An 18,458-nucleotide genomic window follows, 5' to 3' on the forward strand; every position below is an offset into this window, starting at 1 on the left:
TTGCGCGGTTGTTTGAGTTGCTTACCAATAGAGAAAAATCAAAATATACAAAATGATAGCATAATGAAAATGGATCTAATAGCTGTCATTTTATCAAATCAATTTTAAAATCTTTATGAACGTGAGACAATCTGTATGCTATCACAAATCTTGCCTCTATTAGCTTGTTGTGACTTTGTTCCTGGATGTTTTATGCCCACAACAGACTGGAACAGAGAAAATATTAACCAGTCTTCAATCAAGATTATTTAATGATATCCAGAGCATTAGGTGAACATCTTCCTATTAAAAACTGCCAACATATAAAGGAAGAAATATTTTACTAATGATCTTTAGCTCCTTGTCAAGTGACTGTTCATTTGGCTGCTTTGTTTCACAGTAGTTTGTTAACAAATTCTGCATGCGTATTTCTGGTTGTTTCAAATAAATGTTGCTTTAGCAAAGGCAAATATCTTTGAGATATGGTGACTTCCTAGATATTAGAAAATTTCAAAGGAGTTATCACTTAAAATATGACTTCTATTTACTGATGCATTCATCTTGGACTTTTACCAAAGACTGGGGAGGGGGAGTGCTAAGATGCCATTGATTCATTGATGACTTCTGTCCTTTTATAAGGTAGAATGGTCTGTCAGACTTCCTTATTGAAAAGGGAATATGGATTGAGCATACCTGGCTTGGACACATCTTTCTCTTCTGTCAGGCATTGGCACTTCACTCATTGAAACCAAGTTCTGATGTATGTATTCACTCTGAGAGGTATTTTTTCTCTGAGAACAGTTCCATTCACTTCAGCAGAAAAATCTCTGAAGTGTTCCTTAAAGTGACCAGTGTCCTTTTTTGTAGCAATTCTTGGTATGTGATTTTTTTGTCCACCTTCTACATTTGGCAGCTAATAATCACTGTTAATTTCCTCTGATAAATTATGTCTTTGGCCCATAACAGTAAACTCGTGGAAGAATATTTTCTTTCTTACCATACTTTGATTTCTCTCAGCATGCAATGCTTGGCACAGGTCAAGTTCTTAGATGGTGTTTGACATATTTGGCTTAATGAAAACTCTCTCTTGTCTTCCTGTGTTTATTTCTTCCATTTTGGATTATGCCTGTTCTAGCTTTGTATACCCTGAGCTTTGGAAGGATCTGAATGAGGAAGATATGGTGATTTCAGCAAATATGTCACTTCTAGCTGCTTTCAGTGTGAGAAGGACCAGAACTCTCCTTCCATTAGTTGCATTCCACAGATACATTTAGGAAATATCATTTTAGTTACAGCAGAAAAATCAATCAGAAAACAAGGAGGATAAGATTTTGGCATGATGTTACTCAGAGAAGAACCTAAAAACAGCATCTTTCTTCATCTCCACTATCATTCTATGTTGCCTAGCAATTCATGTTAATCCCATTATAAAGAAAACAATGGAGCCAAGAACTACACAATCCTATATATGTAAGACTAAAAAAAAGAAGTTGATCCTAGCATTTAAGCCCAAAAAATCTAAAAAAGTCACAGTTTCCTGTTTTTTCCAATTTTTTAATTCCAGGAGAAAAAAAAAAAGCAATGGACTAGGCAAAAATAGATATTGCAGTATATATATTAAAACTCTGTGGCTGAAGATTTGATTTCCCTTTTTCTCAATTTGATTTTCTTTTTTCTCAAGTCTCAGTTAAGTGAAATATAAGCTATTTTTATCTGTCAATAATTTAGAAAATATGCTGACAAAATGAATAGCACAAACTGGTCTTTGAAATAGCCATTTATCTAGTTTGCAGAGTAAAGAAAAATATACGATATTCATTATCAGTATATAGTAATGGTTTATAATTCTGAGGCTATAATCAAAGATTTATTTCAAAAAATATGATTAAACTATGATAAAGCAATGGACAAGAATATACAAACATGTCAGTATAGTTGTTATAGCTGATACATATGATTTCAGGGTCTCAGAAAGCAGTAGAAAAAATTCTTTAATTAAGACATCCTTTAGCTCTAGCCCATAATAACTGGCATACAAATGGCTGCCAGAAAGACAGAGAAACATGCAATTTCTGGCTCATTTCTTTCATTCCTGATTGTCAATGCCATGTTATGCTTTTGCCTATGATGTCAGGAAACAAATAGGAAGTAAAAACAAAAAGAAGAATGAAAATGTTCAGAACTGCAGGAAGTTAAAAATGCCAGAAATTTCTATACTAATGTTTAATAAAGTGTGTGCATAGAAAACGGGAAAAAACAAGAAAAGCTTTGCTGTTATATGAAAACATGAGAAATGCAATACTACTTGACTGCTGCCAGGTTTTAATTTACACCAAAAACGCAAATGAAACTGGCTTTACTTAACGCAGTTCAAAATATATGAATATTTTTACACATGCACTATATTTCTGATGCTCAAAACATTGTGATATCATGCTGCATCCAGGAAGGTCTGAGGATAATGATTAAGATGAGATTTCAGGTGGATGGTGAATTTCTGCTGAATGCTTATACATCTGTATGTGTGTGTATATATGTTGACCCTAACCTCTAATGAAACTGCAGTTATACTAGGTTTAGGGTTTCCTTCTCTATGCCTTCCTTTATGTCTATGGTTAAGATGTTTTTGCCCCACAGCTCCCTACAAGTGTCCCATTTTGATTAACCTAATTCCCTTTCACCTGGCAGAACAGACCAAATAAGCCAGTTAGTTTGGGTTAAATCACCTACCAGGATTAGCCCCATGACTTTATACTGAGATGGATTAGGTGGTTTCACATGGTCATTGATAGAAGTCAAATTTTCAGAGGTTTTAATGCTCACTCATCCTCATCCTTAAACAGCTGTGAGATTAATGTGTCAGCCACTGGCTAATTTTCCTGTTACTGGACTTATAGCTCATCCCTTACCTCTCTCTGTCCCTTATATATTGACTCCATGGTCTTGTTGGAAGTTGAGCTTAACAAAACTGAATGTAAACTCTTTTTCTCCCACACACTCTTGTCTTCCTCTCTCTTTGCCTGCCTGCAAAGAAAACGCTCCAATCCATCCTACTCAGATCTTTTTGTTTTCACTTTTCCCTTTTTCTTGCCCAGCAAACTCAGGCCATTCCTTTTCATCTTCAGCACATGCCAGGGTCACCCTCTCCTCTACTTACTCTCTGCCATGTTTCTCCCCCAGGCTTGTGTTCCATCACACCAGGATTTCTGCCCAATTTGCCTTTATGGACATATGCCAAATACTATTGCTCAGGCTGTGTTTTTTATTTGCTGATTTGAACTCTCTGATTTCACTACCTTGCTCAGCCAACCTCTCTCCTGGCATGGCCTCTCCAGTTCCCCATTTACTATAATAACCAATTTTGACTTCTTTTAAGCACCTCAATAACTCTGCATATCCTTATTGCCCCTTGCTGAGGTTCATTCTGATCCTTTCTTCCTTACACCACCATTCCTTGCCTCATCACCTGGTTTCATAGCTTCACCCATACTTGCCTCTGCCTTTTATTACACAACTGACAGTGGTAATTAGTGCATCTTTGTGCTTATTTCAGAAAGTTCCCATCCTGTACCTTTTTAATTCCAACCATACCTACAAGGAATCTAATATGGAATCGAACAAACTTTTTCTTCCTGTTTCATAAAGAACTCTCTTTCTTCCACTAAATTCTCTCTACAGTTCTATCTTTTGGCCACTGTTCCTTTTGTCCTTGGAGAGGACCTAAAAGGTCATGGAGGATAGTGTAAACAATACCATTATAAAGCAAAGACCTCTTCTGAGCACTTCTCTGAGGTAGTTCCAAACAAAACTAATTGATTGTGTCTGGTCCTCATTTAAAGGTCATTCTTTTAACATGTTCAAGTTTTTCCCTATTTAGGGATCCAAAGGAATAACAGAAAATTGTATAGACATACCCAAGGTACTGAGCTCAAGGCCCTCATTCAAGCTACCTAGATCAAGTACCTACAGAGTATCGCACAGGGGTATAAAGCACAGTCTGAACCAGGGGATGGAGTTTTCACAGAAGATTTTACAGAGTTTAAAGCAAGTTTCACATCCAAGATTTCATTCAATGCATGCAATATACACAGAACCGTGTGCACCCTAAGGAATGTGGGTTCATACAGGAATATATTTACCTCATGGCATGTTCTGAATTCAATGAATTTGCTGCAGGATTCAGATGCTACTAGATTATTTCATGTAAATTTGTAAGGCCTTTTCCACATTTAAAACATCTCATTAATCTATTTCAAAACTTAAGAAATTACATTAAAATGAGTTACCTTTTCTTGATATTGTCGCCGTGAGGAATCCAGAGACTGAATGAGGGCAGTGGCGTGACCAACAAACATGGCATAACAAGTAGCCCCCACAATCATACTCAACATGGTTATCCAGAGGTCGGACATGCTGACAGGGGCGCGGGCTCCATAACCAATGCAGAGCATATGGCTCATGGCTTTGAAGAGTGCGTATGAGTACTGCTTTCCCCAGGAATCATTCTGCAAGAAAAGAGAAAAGTGACTGAGCCAGCAAGCAGCTGAAGGAAAAAAAATGTTTTTACCTGTATAGTGGGAACATAGATTACTGGCTGTGAAAGAGCAGTCTGGTAATGTATCCTCTGTGCATGAGAAGAGATATTCCTTCTAAATTAGCTGTTAGATAAAGCATCAGAGATTCTACCAGATAGTACTTAGCACAGTGAGATGAAATAGACTATTTTAATACATGATTGTGTTCTTAAACGTGGGTGTTAACCTAATTACAAGGAAAATAAAAGTCAATTTTATTTTACAGTCCATGGCAGACGGAATAGAAAGAGATGAGCACTCAGATTTATCAAGGTGTCCTGGTTTCAGCTGGGATAGAGTTGATTTTTCTTCCTAGTAGCTGGTATAGTGTTGTGTTTTGGATTTAGGATGAGAATAATGTTGATAACACACTGATGTTTTAGTTGTTGCTAAGTAGTGCTTGCACTGGTCAAGGACTTTTCAGCTTCCCATGCTCTGCCAGGGGCACAAGAAGCTGGGAGGGGTCACAGCCAGGACAGCTGACCCAGACTGGCCAAAGGGCTATTCCATACCATATGACGTCATGCTCAGTATATAAACTGGGGGGAGTTGGCCGGGGCGCAGTGATCGCTGCTCGGGGACATGCTGGGCATCGATTGGTGGGTGGTGAGCAATTGTATCGTGTATATCACTTGCTTTGTATATTATTATTGTATTATTATATTATTATTATTATTACTACTACTACTACTACTACTACTACTATTTTATTTCATTTTACTTCAATTATTAAACTGTTCTTATCTCAACCCACGAGTTTTCTGAATTTACCCTTCCGATTCTCTCCCCCATTCAACTGGTGTGGGGGAGTAAGCGAGCAGCTGTGTGGTGCTTAGTTGCTGGCTGGGGTTAAACCACAACAGTCCTTTTTGGCGCCCAACATGGGGCACAAATGGTTTGAGATAATAACAGATTAACCAGAGTGTATTAAGGAATTTGTATCTGTTAACAGTTGCCGGTCACAATATTGATTCATCTGTTCTCGATATTAGTCTACCTGAACTGTACCATGCTCTTGTTTTTGCAGTATGTGTTAAAAAGATTGGTGTTGGGTTTTGCAGTTTGCTGTGCTCTGCAGTGATTAGTGATGTTTTGCCTGGGAGATTTGTTATTAAAACACTGACCTTGAGCCTTATCTGGTATTTGGGTTCTGTAGTGAAGCCATTACTGTACTTTGGGTACCACCTCATGGAGACAATTAGCAATTATACCTCTTCCTCTGAGAGGTTTTTTATGGAGGAAATAATAGAGAATGGCACCTTCACTGCCTTCTTCTATGATGCTTCCTCCTTCATTGCAACAACTTTTCAGTATCTTGAACATCCTTGGGTAGGTAAGATACATCTATTGGTAGTTGTTGGGAATATTCTTTTGGTTTTGTCTAAGGTTAACAGGCAATTAAAGCGTATCATCCAGAGATCTGCTCCAAGGCTGGATAGTTGTGAGTGGCAGGGTGTGTGGGGTAGTATGGGCAAGTACCTAGGACGGTGGGCACCTCCAATGTTTTCGAATTACACCCCTGAACAAGTGCAGAATCCTGAAAAACTTGTAAAGTATTTGGAAAAAGTATGTTGTCACCCTAGCAATTCTAGGGAGACAAATCACCGCAACGTGCTGGGGTCTGGCCCATGCCTACCGAGCCCTGTTCAACGCTACTCAGAACCCTCAAGGGGAAGAGAAGGTCTCTGGATCTGATGACAAAATGACAGATGCTACGGCTGCACCAGCCCCCGCGCCAGCCCCTGCAGCTGCGCCAGCCCCTGCGCTAGCTGCCACGGCTGGGCCAGCCCCTGCCACAGGCACTGCGGCTGCGCCAGCCCCTGCGACAGGCGCTGTGGCTGTGCCAGGCCCCGCGACAGGCACTGTGGCTGAACCAGAGAACCAACCCGTGCCAGTATCAGTTGCCCCAATACACAAGAAAAAATACACAAGAAAAAATACACAAGAAAATCAGCTCATTTAGTAATGGATGAAGATGAACCAGGGCCATCACAAGAACAGGAGAAGGAAGAGGCAGAACCCATAAATGAGATGGTAACCACATGATCCCTATCCCTGAGTGAGCTGCGAGATATGCAAAAAGATTTCAGTCCTTGTCCAGGTGAGCACATCATCACCTGCCTGCTCCGATGCTGGGATAACGGGGCCAGTAGCCAAGAATTAGAGGATAGGGAAGCCAAGCAGCTGGGATTCCTTTCTAGGGAAGGGGACATTGACAAAGCAATTGGAAAAGGGCCAAAAGCCCTCAGCCTCTAGAGGCGACTCCCGTCAAGCGTGAAGGAAAGGTGTCCCTTCAAGGAAGATGTGATATGTCACCCAGGCAAGTGGACCACCACGGAGAGAGGTATCCAGTACCTGAGGGAATTAGCTGTTCTGGAGGTGATTTATAATGACCTGGACAATGAGCAGTTATCCAAAGATCCATATGAAGTCCAGTGCACATGACCCATGTGGTGGAAGTTTGTACAGAGTGCATCATCATCGCATGCAAACTCATTGGCAATAATGACCTGGAAAGATGAAGAGGGACCAACGGTGGATGAAATGGCTGGCCAACTCTGGCAATACGAAGAAAGTCTCTCTTCCTCCCTACGGGCCTACGTCTCGGCTGTGGAGAAACTGTCCCAGAAGGTCCAGCAACTCAAAGAGGATATGTCCTACTCCTCACCTGTACGGACCAGTAGGACTCGGCCATTAGGAGTAAGCATCCCTCTGCTCGAGAGAAGATATAGCAGAGACACAGCATGGGCCACCCTGTGGTTTTCTCTGCGTGACCACGTTTCTAGTGGACACCAGTGCACAGTGTACCTTAATGCCATCAAACTATAAAGGGGCAGAACCCATCTGTATTTCTGGAGTGACAGGGGGATCCCAACAGCTGACTGTATTGGAGGTTGAATTGAGCCTAACCAGGAACGAGTGGCAGAAGCACCCCATTGTGACTGGCCCAGAGGCTACATGCATCCTTGGCATAGACTACCTCAGGAGAGGGTATTTCAAGGACCCAAAAGGGTACTGGTGGGCTTTTGGTATAGCTGCCTTGGAGACGGAGGAAATTAAACAGCTGTCCACCTTGCCTGGTCTCTCAAAGGACCCTTCTATGGTGGGGCTGCTGAGGGTCAAAGAACAACAGGTGCCAATCGCCACCACAACGGTGCACCGGCAGCAATATTGCACCAACAGAGACTGCCTGATTCCCATCCATAAGCTGATTCGTCGACTGGAGAGCCAAGGAGTGATCAGCAAGACTCGCTCACCTTTTAACTTTCCCATATGGCCAGTGCGAAAGTCTAATGGAGAGTGGAGACTAACAGTAGACTATCGGGGCCTGAACGAAGTCACACTGCCGCTGAGTGCTGCCGTACTGGACGTGCTAGAACTTCAATATGAATTGGAGTCAAAGGCAGCCAAGTGGAATGCCACAACTGATATTGCTAATGCATTTTTCTCTATCCCTTTGGCAGCAGAGTGCAGGCCACAGTTTGCTTTCACTTGGAGGGGCATCCAGTACACCTGGAATCGACTGCCCCAGGGGTGGAAACACCACCCCACCATTTGCCATGGACTGATCCACACTGCACTGGAACAGGGTGGGGCTTGGAAGACCTGCAATACATTGATGATGTCATCATATGGGGCAACACAGCAGAAGAGGTTTTTGAGAAAGGGAAGAAAATAGTCTAAATCCTTCTGGAGGCTGGCTTTGCCATAAAGCAAAATAAGGTCAAGAGATCTGCACAGGAGATCCAGTTCTTAGGAATAAAATGGCAAGATGGACGTCGTCAGATCCCAATGGATGTGATCAACAAAATAACAGCCATGTCTCCACCAGCCAGCAAAAAGGAAACACAAGCTTTCTTGGGCATTATGGGTTTTTGGAGAATGCATATTCCAAATTACAGTCTCATCGTAGGCCCTCTCTATCAAGTGATCCGGAACAAGAACGATTTCAAATGGGGCCCTGAGCAACGACAAGACTTTGAACAAATTAAACAGGAGATAGTCCATGCAGTAGCCCTTGGGCCAGTTCAGGCAGGACAAGATGTAAAATATGTGCTCTACACTGCAGCCGGGGAGAATGGCCCTACCTGGAGCCTCTGGCAGAAAGCACTGGGAGAGACTCGAGGTCGACCCCTAGGGTTTTGGAGTCAGGGATACAGAGGATCCAAAGCCCACTATACTCCAACTGAAAAAGAGATATTGGCAGCATATGAAGGGGTTCGAGTTGCTTTTGAAGTGATTGGTACTGAAGCACAGCTCCTCCTGGCACCCTGACTGCTAGTGCTGGGCTGGATGTTCAAAGGGAGGGTCCCCTGTACACATCATGCAACTGATGCTACATGGAATAAGTGGGTAGCACTAATCACACAATGGGCTCGAATAGGAAACCCCAGTTGCCCAGGAATCTTGGAAGTGATCATGGACTGGCCAGAAGGCAGAGATTATGGAATATCGCCAGAGGAGGAGGTGACGTGTGCTGAGGAAGCCCCACTGTATAATAAACTATCAGAAAATGAGAACGATTATGCCGTGTTCACTGATGGGTCCTGTCTTCTTGTGGGGAAGCATCGGAGGTGGAAAGCTGCTGTATGGAGTCCTGTACGACAAGTGGCAGAAACTGCTGAAGGAGAAGGTGAATCGAGTCAGTTTGCAGAGGTGAAAGCCATCCAGCTGGCTTTGGATATTGCTGAATGAGAAAAGTGGCCAATGCTCTATCTCTGTACTGATTCATGGATGGTGGCAAATGCCCTGTGGGGGTGGTTACAGCAATGGAAGCAGAGCAACTGGCAGCACAGAGGCAAACCCATCTGGGCTGCTGCATTGTGGCAAGATATTGCTGCCTGGCTAGAGATCCTGGTTGTAAAAGTACGTCACGTAGATGCTCATGTACCCAAGAGTTGGGCCACTGAAGAACATCACAACAACCAGGAGGTAGATCAGGCTGCTAAGATTGAAGTGGCTCAGGTGGATCTGGACTGGCAACAGAAGGGTTGGCAACAGATGGGCTCGTGATCGAGGGGTGGACTTGACCATGGACACTATTGCAGAGGTTATCCATGAATGCGAAACATGAGCTGCGTTCAAGCAAGCCAAGTGGTTCAAGCCTCTCTGGTATGGAGGACGGTGGCTGAAATATCAGTATGGGGAGGCCTGGCAGATTGATTAGATCATACTCCCACAAACCCGCCAAGGCAAGCGCCATGTGCTTACAATGGTGGAAGCAACCACCGGATGACTGGAAACATATCCCTTGCCCCATGCCACCGCCCGGAACACTATCCTGGGCCTTGAAAAGCAAGTCCTGTGGCGACATGGCGCCCCAGAAAGAACTGAGTCAGACAATGGGACTCATTTCCAAAACAACCTCATAGACACCTGGGCCAAAGAGCATGGGATTGAGTGGGTATATCACATCCCCTATCATGCACCAGCCTCTGGGAAAATAGAACGATAGAATGGACTGTTAAAGACTACACTGAGAGCAATGGGAGGTGGGACATTTAGACATTAGGATACACATTTAGCAAAGGCCACCTGCTTCGTCAACACTAGGGGATCTGCCAATTGAGCTGGCCCTGCCCAATCAAGACTTTTACATACTGTAGAGGGGGATAAAGTCCCTGTAGTGCACATAAATATGCGGGGGAAAACAGTCCGGGTTACTCCTGCCTCAGGAGTGTGGGATTGCTTTTGCTCAGGGACCTGGGTGCACTTGGTGGGTGATGCAGGAGGATGGGGAAGTCTGATGTGTACCTCAAGGGGATTTGATTTTGAGTGAGAATAGCCAATGAACTGAATTGTATAATGTTAATTGCTATATAATCCTGTATATCATCAGTTCTATGGTGGCTATATGCCATATCAATGGTATTACAGTAAGAATCTCCCAAATTAATGAAGAATGAACTTTGAGGAAACCAAGCAAAGTGCAGCAGTGATGGAACCAGAACTGGCTTCAGCATGCAACAATCCAACACCACACACCATCTCTCCTGCCCCGAAAGACTGTTATGATGGATGAAGCCCAAAGTCATGGACTAAATGAACTCAAGAAACGTTTTAGAGGGATAGCCTATAGACTAAGGAAATGATATCTATGTGTGTGTGTATATATATCTATATATATGTCTATATCTATCTATATGGATCTCAAAAGACTGTAAAAGTGGTGGTGATTAATTGAAATTTATTGGAAAGTGTAAGACCTGGGCATGATGTATATGGTATGGAATAAGGGGTGCATAGTGTCCTGGTTTCAGCTGGGATAGCGTTGATTTTTCTTCCTAGTAGCTGGTATAGGGCTGTGCTTTGGATTTAGGATGAGAAGAATGTTGATAACACAGTGATGTTTTAGTTGTTGCTAAGTAGTGCTTACACTAGTCAAGGACTTCTCAGCTTCCCATGCTCTGCCAGGCGCACAAGAAGCTGGGAGGGGGCACAGCCAGGACAGCTGACCCAGACTGGCCAAAGGGCTATTCCATACCATATGACATCATGCTCAGTATATAAACTGGGGGAGTTGGCCAGGGGGCAGCAATCACTGCTCGGGGACATGCTGGCATTGGTCAGCAGGTGGTGAGCAATTGTATAGTGTATCACTTGCTTTGTATATTATTATTGTATTATTATATTATTATTATTACTACTACTATTTTATTTCATTTTACTTCACTTATTAAACTGTTCTTATCTCAACCCACGAGTTTTTCTGACTTTCACCCTTCCAATTCTCTCCCCCATCCCACTGGGGTGGGAGGAGTGAGCGAGCGGCTGTGTGGTGCTTAGTTGCTGGCTGGGGTTAAACCACAACACAAGTGCAAGAAGGTAGTGTTTTGTTTTAATATGCATAAACATACTCCTATGGCCCCATTTCTTTCTTTTCAGAGTTGTCCATTTTAACACACAACCACATTTCATCTTATCAGCTGTTTCACTTCCCAAGGCAAGAGAAAGTGTTATTTGTTGTAATATATGCTTATCCTGTTTGTCGTGTAATATTGTTTATACCAGAAGCATCTCAATTGAAAAGAAGTCTGTTTATTCTGCAATTATAGCAAACCTATGTTCATAGTCACGATCTGTGAAACACAGCTCAAAATAAAAGGTGAATACCTGGGTCCTGCATTTACAATATGTAGCTACCGGTTCCCATTCTCTCTGGGAGCTTAGAAAGACCCAACAGCTCACTCACAAGCTTTTAAAATTGCAAAGGTGTTGTCAGCATCCTCCCTTTAGCTTTACATAGAGACAAAAGGGTTGTTCCCAGAGAAAAGCAGACAGTTTAACACATTCCAAAAAGCCCTGGGAGTCCTTGTCAGATTTTTCTATTTTCCTTGTCAAAGGAATGAAATGAGAACAGTTTTATAGCTGTTGATCATCCAGTGCCCAGGAAAACAAATTGTGCTTGGAGACACACAGCGTACATGAGAAAACACAGTATTTACCACAAGGAACTGAGAATAATTTCAGAAATGAAGAAGTGAAGAAGGAAGAACTGGGATTACATTAGTAAAATTAAGCAGTTATCCAGTATAGTGTGTAATATACAGGACCAAAAATAATAATCCTGTTAACATAAACAAATCTCCAAATCAGCAGTAGCATTTATATATAAAATTTACATATGAAATATCAGTATTTGTGTCTCTCTTCCACTCGTACAAGTTTTACTCAAATGCTCTTTTTTCTTAAAGAGCTTCAGGCTTGCTCTCTTGCCATTTAAATACCGGTTACAAACTACTCTTGCGCTTTTCAGCTATTCAAACGCTTTGTCTAGATCCTATCAGCTAAAATAACTGGTAACAGAAAATAAGCTAACAATTCTTGGATTGCAGATGACAAAGTTAATATTTATTCACTAATATAATAATTTACAAATTAATGGTTCCTCTGTATTTACACTTGTTTCACTTTCTAAGTTAAAGCTTTTCAGATTTGTGAGCTGTTTCTGTCTTTAAAAATGAAACTTTTATGTTGTAGATAGTGCTAAGGAATAGGTTTTCAATGTCTGTACTAAAAAAAGGAATTATCTTAGATTAAACTTACACTGCTGGTAATCAGGTGGGTTTCACTGAGTAACAAGGAAACAAGCTTCCTTTTGTTTTGGGGCTTTAAAAAAATACTTAGAAAATGGAAGAAATGAAGAAGCTTCCCTCAAAAATCTCTAGTTCAGGATTCAAATACCCAGCTGGAGCACAGAAACTCCTTGCCATCTGGGTCAGTGCAGGTATTTTAATCCAAGTTCCCTGTCTTTCAGGAAAGCAACTTATATCAGTCAAGGTTTGGTGTATTTTTGAAGGACTTTCCTTCCAGCTGGTATCAATCTCCTTTGGGTAGAAATAATTAATAAGGGAATTGTTAGAGAACCATACCAAATTCTTTGGCAGTTGCAGCTTTATATAGACTACATTGGGGAAAACAATAAACTACTTGCTGGAAAAACAATAAACTACTTGCTGGAAAAACAAAATCTGAACTTTAAGGCTACAAGTAGCATTACTAAAGTCATAGTATTCAAGAGGTTGTAAGATTAAAACCTCAGTTCTTGCAGGACTCCATACAGTGGATCTTGCTCCTAAATTGTACTTTTTAGCATAACTATTATAAATATTAAATAAAAGCTGATCTTGATCTTGTCTATGAATCTTTTCTATCATATCCTTGGTGTGATAAATCTAAATTAAAATTCTTTCAATAAAATGATATTTTTACATCAAATTCTTTGAGTTAATCCAAAAGCTGGTTGATTTTATTTCTCGACTGAGATCCTTTCCAAGTCTGTGAATTACAATTTTAAGTAAAATAATATTATTGTCTTCAAGAAAGAATAATAAATGGGAAGTGAGAAGAAGCAAGAAGAAACAAAATGCAAGGAGGGCTTTCTACTAAATATGTTACAGGGTGAGTGAAAACTAAATTAAATACTACTTGAGAAGTAGTACCATGAGGGAATAAGTGAGCTGTAATGACAGAAGAGAAATAACTAAAAATGTATAAAATAAACAAATATATATTTAACCATATATCTACCTATATATATGCCAAAGTAGGATCCAACACCTCAAACAGTCATGATTACATCTGAATCCAGACTGGAGGTCAAGGCCATCTCAAATGGCCATTTTGTTATATAAGCGGCATTAGATATTACTCTTTAGCTTGTCATAGACCTTGTTATAGGCTAGGCACATTTCAGACATTTGTGAATGGATGGTCCTGAGGAGCTGGTATTCAGATGGGTAGAAAGGGTTTAGCGGAAGGAGAAAAAGACCTGGTGAAAAGGCCTGACAAAACATTTAAGTTCAACTTGGATTTGTCTGAGGATTTTGTTGCTGAAAATACTTGCCAATGCTTTTTTATTTGGGATTTTTTTTTCCTTAATAATCAGTCAGTTCTTGTAGAATCAGTTGCAAGCATTGGTCTTTTTAGTTTCTATGGGGATTTTTTTTTTAAGATGATGCTGAACAAATACCATTGTGGAGGGTACAAATTTCAGTACAGTTACTGATTTATCCCAAATATAGAAACCACTTAAAAAGAGCATTAGTTCTAATGTCAAATTCTATAAATCATGTATGCTACTACCAACGTTACTATATGAAATAATAATTATTATTTAATTATTTTTCTACTTGTGTTGTATAACCTAAGGGTTTGGCAGGAGCAACCCTAACTTTTTTTCAACGTGAGAGGTTGGAATTTTCCACAACCCGATTCCAATGTGCTGCTTTTTGCTGTACAAAAGTGAGGAGCGGCCATTCCTCTGCTACTAGCCTACAGAGAGATTTTTTTTTATTAAGAAGCATTTTTGCACTTTCATCATAAGGCAATTTTTACATAACACATTCATAGATGATATTCCCGAGTTAATAAAAGCCCATCCTATGAAATAGTCCTGTGTTTACATATTCAACTTTTCTTTAATATAATATTTAAATATTAATTTTTCTATAAATACATGTTAAATGCTTCCCTAAATGGTCATATTCTATTTTTAATGTATAAATTTCAAAAAACTCCAAACCTCTATGAGCTGAAAAAATCTCCTACCAATCAGTAAAAAATGGTATTTAATTTCTTAGTTGACAATGGGTTGATCGCTGGTTCTAGATTATCAGTAATCAGTTTAAAATGTTTTAAATGAAATGACATTAATTTGGAAAAACTATTAAAGACTGTAATTGTGAGAAATACCAAAGCTGTTTATCCAAGGACTTGATTACATAATCTAGCTTGATGACATTAGGAAATGCTCACATTTGTGAAAGCAATGATCACTGATCATTTGCAATTAGTTTTGTAAGTAATACATTAACTTAGCAGTTATCTTAAAGAATACATTCATCACAGGGCACTTCTGATTTTTAAAGGTCTGTTTCCAAGCCTCTTCCTTTGCTATCCTTTGTCTCATAATTTCACACAGAACTGCTAAAAATATCTTTTTGTAATATTAACTTTTCAGTTCATAAGAAATCACAGAAAGGTCACATGGCACCTTCTAAGGGACAACAGTAGAAGGCAAATTATTTTTCTCAGTGGATTAAGAAAGGGTTTCTATTTTACTGGAATCTGTGGAGGTTTTCACCAGGAGATTTTTGTTGTCATCAGACAAATCAATTCCACTCCCATATTGTAGTCATTCCCTCAGGCATAGTTTATCTTCTCTCAGCCATACCCTTGCACTGAAATATAAATTGATTTAGAAATCGTGTAACAAGCAGACTATTGCACAGACAGTAGTGGTTTCCAAATTTTTTACTCAGTCCCTTTTTCCTTTCACATCACGGTTGCTGCATGTGTCACAGAAATGGTCCTCTCAGTTTGCAAGGGCATGCTTTATAATCATGGAAAAAAGATTGACTTAGGAATTAAGTGAAATGGTTTCTACAAGGATCTTGAACTCACACTCCTGATTCTCCCTTTCAAAACTGCAGTAGGAGTGGGGGAGTAGCCTGCCCCTACCCCAAAGAGCTTGCCTTGTAATCAGTCACACACATCCATTCATGCCCACCACAGACTTTGGATTCTCCTGAAAGGAAGTGATATCTAAAGGAGGGAAGATGTATACGAATCTTGACAGGATATAGATGGTCCATGTCTACAGTAGTAAATTAAAAAGTATTGGAAAGCATTTCCAAGCTCTGGAACTTGGTTCACGTGGGTATACTGTTAGAAACGCCCCTGGTGTGGCACTGGCCACGTAGCACTTTCCCAGCAATACCAGTTCTACTTGGGAGCTGGTGTGGGTGAGAAACCATTCCTTTTAGGCTGCCAGCATGATCCTGTCCTGTGCTGAAACCCAAACAAGATTAATACTATGGATACACTAGGTAGCTCATATCCCAGTCCTTCCCCAGTGCCCATTAAAAGTGGACACTTTTAATTTATGAGCAAGGAGGCAGCTAGACAGTCCATAAGCCCTCTGGTTTTAGCATTGTCACAGAAAGTTATTGCACAAAACAAATGTAAAGTTCAGGGTGGGGATTCAAAAGTGGAAGAAAGCACAAAGCATCCTTGCTAGCTTGGTAGCACGTAGTGTAATGCATTGGTGGCCCCAAGGAAACATCCGCCTACAATCTGGAGGACATGAGCCACTGTTGGTCAAAGTTACTGTAAAAATTACAGTCTTTTCCAAGGGGAATTTGATTAAACTATATTTGTGTCTTATATAGCCATAATATGAGTTATTTGTATATATTTATCTGCAAGCCATATTTAAAATATAATTTAACTAATCAAAAAGGCATGCTAATAAAAGACTATATTACATGTTTATGACACTTCTAATAGTTATGTCAAACAGAACTAGAAAAAAGGACACGTTTCTTACCAAATCCTGCGTCATCTAAGTTCAATAGCCAAATCTTCCCAACTGTTACACTTAAATTTCCATAAAAGTCTTATTGACATCAAAAGTTTCTCATGCTCTAGATTTGGCATCTACATGTCTTCAAATTCTGGCTCTGCTTTCATATTTCAGAACACAAGTTATATCCATTAGCAGTAATTTCCCTGTGTCAACTAAGTTATATGCATATAACACTGACATCAGACTAGAATTGGGCCCCTATGAGAAATCTATCATTTCAACAGTAATCCATATATACATTTTGATATGGATATACAGCTTACATACTTGTCCATCAGTCAGTTGCATAATTTACGTCCTCTGGCTTCATAGAGTTCCTTAGAATGACATATTAGTTAAAATCTCAGACAGCAAATTACAGCAAAATACTATCTCAGCACTTCAGCTTTCAAAAATGTTGTTTGAATACCACAGTGAATAACCAAGTTGGCCAATGGGAAAGTTGTGCAACGTTTATCATTTCAAAACTCATGCAACAGTGAATGTACTATCATGCAAAACCTCTACTTTTTATCACAGCTATTATTACTAAGAATTTCTTGTTGTTTTCTAAAACTAATAAACAAAGGCAAGGTGGGATCAGACTTGGAAGACTAAAAATCCTGCTGTTATTCAAAAAATCTTAAGAAGCGCAAGGAAGAAGACTATATTTTAGGAAGTGTGTAAGTACATATGATTTAAGGAAAAAAACCTGAATTGGCAAGCTCAGTGGAATAAGCAGATATCTTCAGAATCTTCTCAAGATTTCTCTCTGCTGATATGTGCACAGATAACAGATGGTGCAAATGATTCAGCATATACTTTCGAGACCAATATGGGCAGAAAAATTTTAGAAAGTGTTTGGCATTGCATTTCACAGGAAAGGAGGTTTGACTGGAGGGGCAATGACTAAATATTATATATTTACTTTGTTCAGAGTCATGCGGTGACTTTGCTGTCATTACAGTTTATTCATGTTTTGGTGCTATGTCTTTGGCACTAGCCATCAAAACCACAGTAGTGTAACAGGTCTTTCTTTTGATTATTTTTCCTGATGCAGAGGAAATTGAATATTCCCCTACTAAAAACAAGCAGCAAGAATATCTCCCTGTGATCACCTTTTTGTGTCAAGGATGAATAATTTTCTTTATGGAATCAGTGTGGCAATTCATAAACAGCAATAGAAGTGCAAATATTTGGCTTATGTACACAGCCTGGTCTTTCACATATATTTGAGTTATCATGTTCACATGAATAGGCCCATTGCATTCAAAAGGATGGTTCACGTAAGAAGATACTCTCAGAATCGCATAGGGGAGGCTTCCCTGTACGCTGCTCAGTACTGCCCTTTGTTCTGTGTATCCGTACCTAATCAGAGATACAATCATAAATTCCTACCGTTGTATATACAAAGTCACAAAATAATAAATTAAAGCTTATGGGAAAAGTACTTTTTCTATTCTTTTGCCTATGAATCAGCCCACTCTGACTCATCCTTTTATCTGGTCACTGTGCTCCCTTAAATGAACCCAGAAGACTAAAGTTTGTAATGCATGAATCCCATTTAAAATAATATTCCATTCCAAATTCTTTAATAAGAATTTTTAAGGAATTACAGCTTACAAAGCTGTTGAAAAGCTTTTATAAAGTTTAGAATAAAATTTTAAAAGCACGGACTATGTCTATTTTCCCCATGTGAAAATTTAACAGTGCTAGGAAACATTCTCCCACCGTGGAATTTGATTGTACTTGTAATTTTTCAGAAAGCAGTGGTTTTGGCTAGGGCCAATTAATACTCTCCAAAACAACTCCTGAACACAGCATCAGAGTTAGCACAGGTCATGGATGACTCCTGTCTAGCAGTTCACTTGAGGCCACCTTGCCTTGGTAACTAAGAAGTCCAGTTGTATGGAAGCAGGCTGTGGAGGCAATTGACTTCCAGGAGAGAAAACAGACCTGGCCATGTTTAATCTACCACTATTAATACAGCCCCCATGTCAAGTGACAAACTAAGGGACAAATACTGGTAAAGGAATTTTCCAAAATGTACCTGTTGT

At 40.0% G+C, this 18,458-nt stretch overlaps 1 protein-coding gene across 2 annotated transcripts in view; it reads right to left on the reverse strand.

Moving 5' to 3' along the window:
* The window catches only part of LOC104013749 (potassium/sodium hyperpolarization-activated cyclic nucleotide-gated channel 1), a 226,944-nt gene that overhangs the window by 75,322 nt on the left and 133,164 nt on the right, over positions 1 to 18,458 (reverse strand). For both annotated transcript variants that reach the window (XM_087760444.1, XM_087760445.1), the window contains exon 4: positions 4,266 to 4,484. In XM_087760444.1, the coding sequence (XP_087616570.1) occupies positions 4,266 to 4,484 (219 nt within the window). The remainder of the gene's footprint in view (positions 1 to 4,265; positions 4,485 to 18,458) is intronic.

The sequence above is a fragment of the Nipponia nippon genome, unplaced genomic scaffold, assembly GCF_047370975.1.
Source record: "Nipponia nippon isolate SJK-2023a ecotype South Korea unplaced genomic scaffold, ASM4737097v1 scaffold_22, whole genome shotgun sequence".
Taxonomy (NCBI): Eukaryota; Metazoa; Chordata; class Aves; order Pelecaniformes; family Threskiornithidae; genus Nipponia; species Nipponia nippon.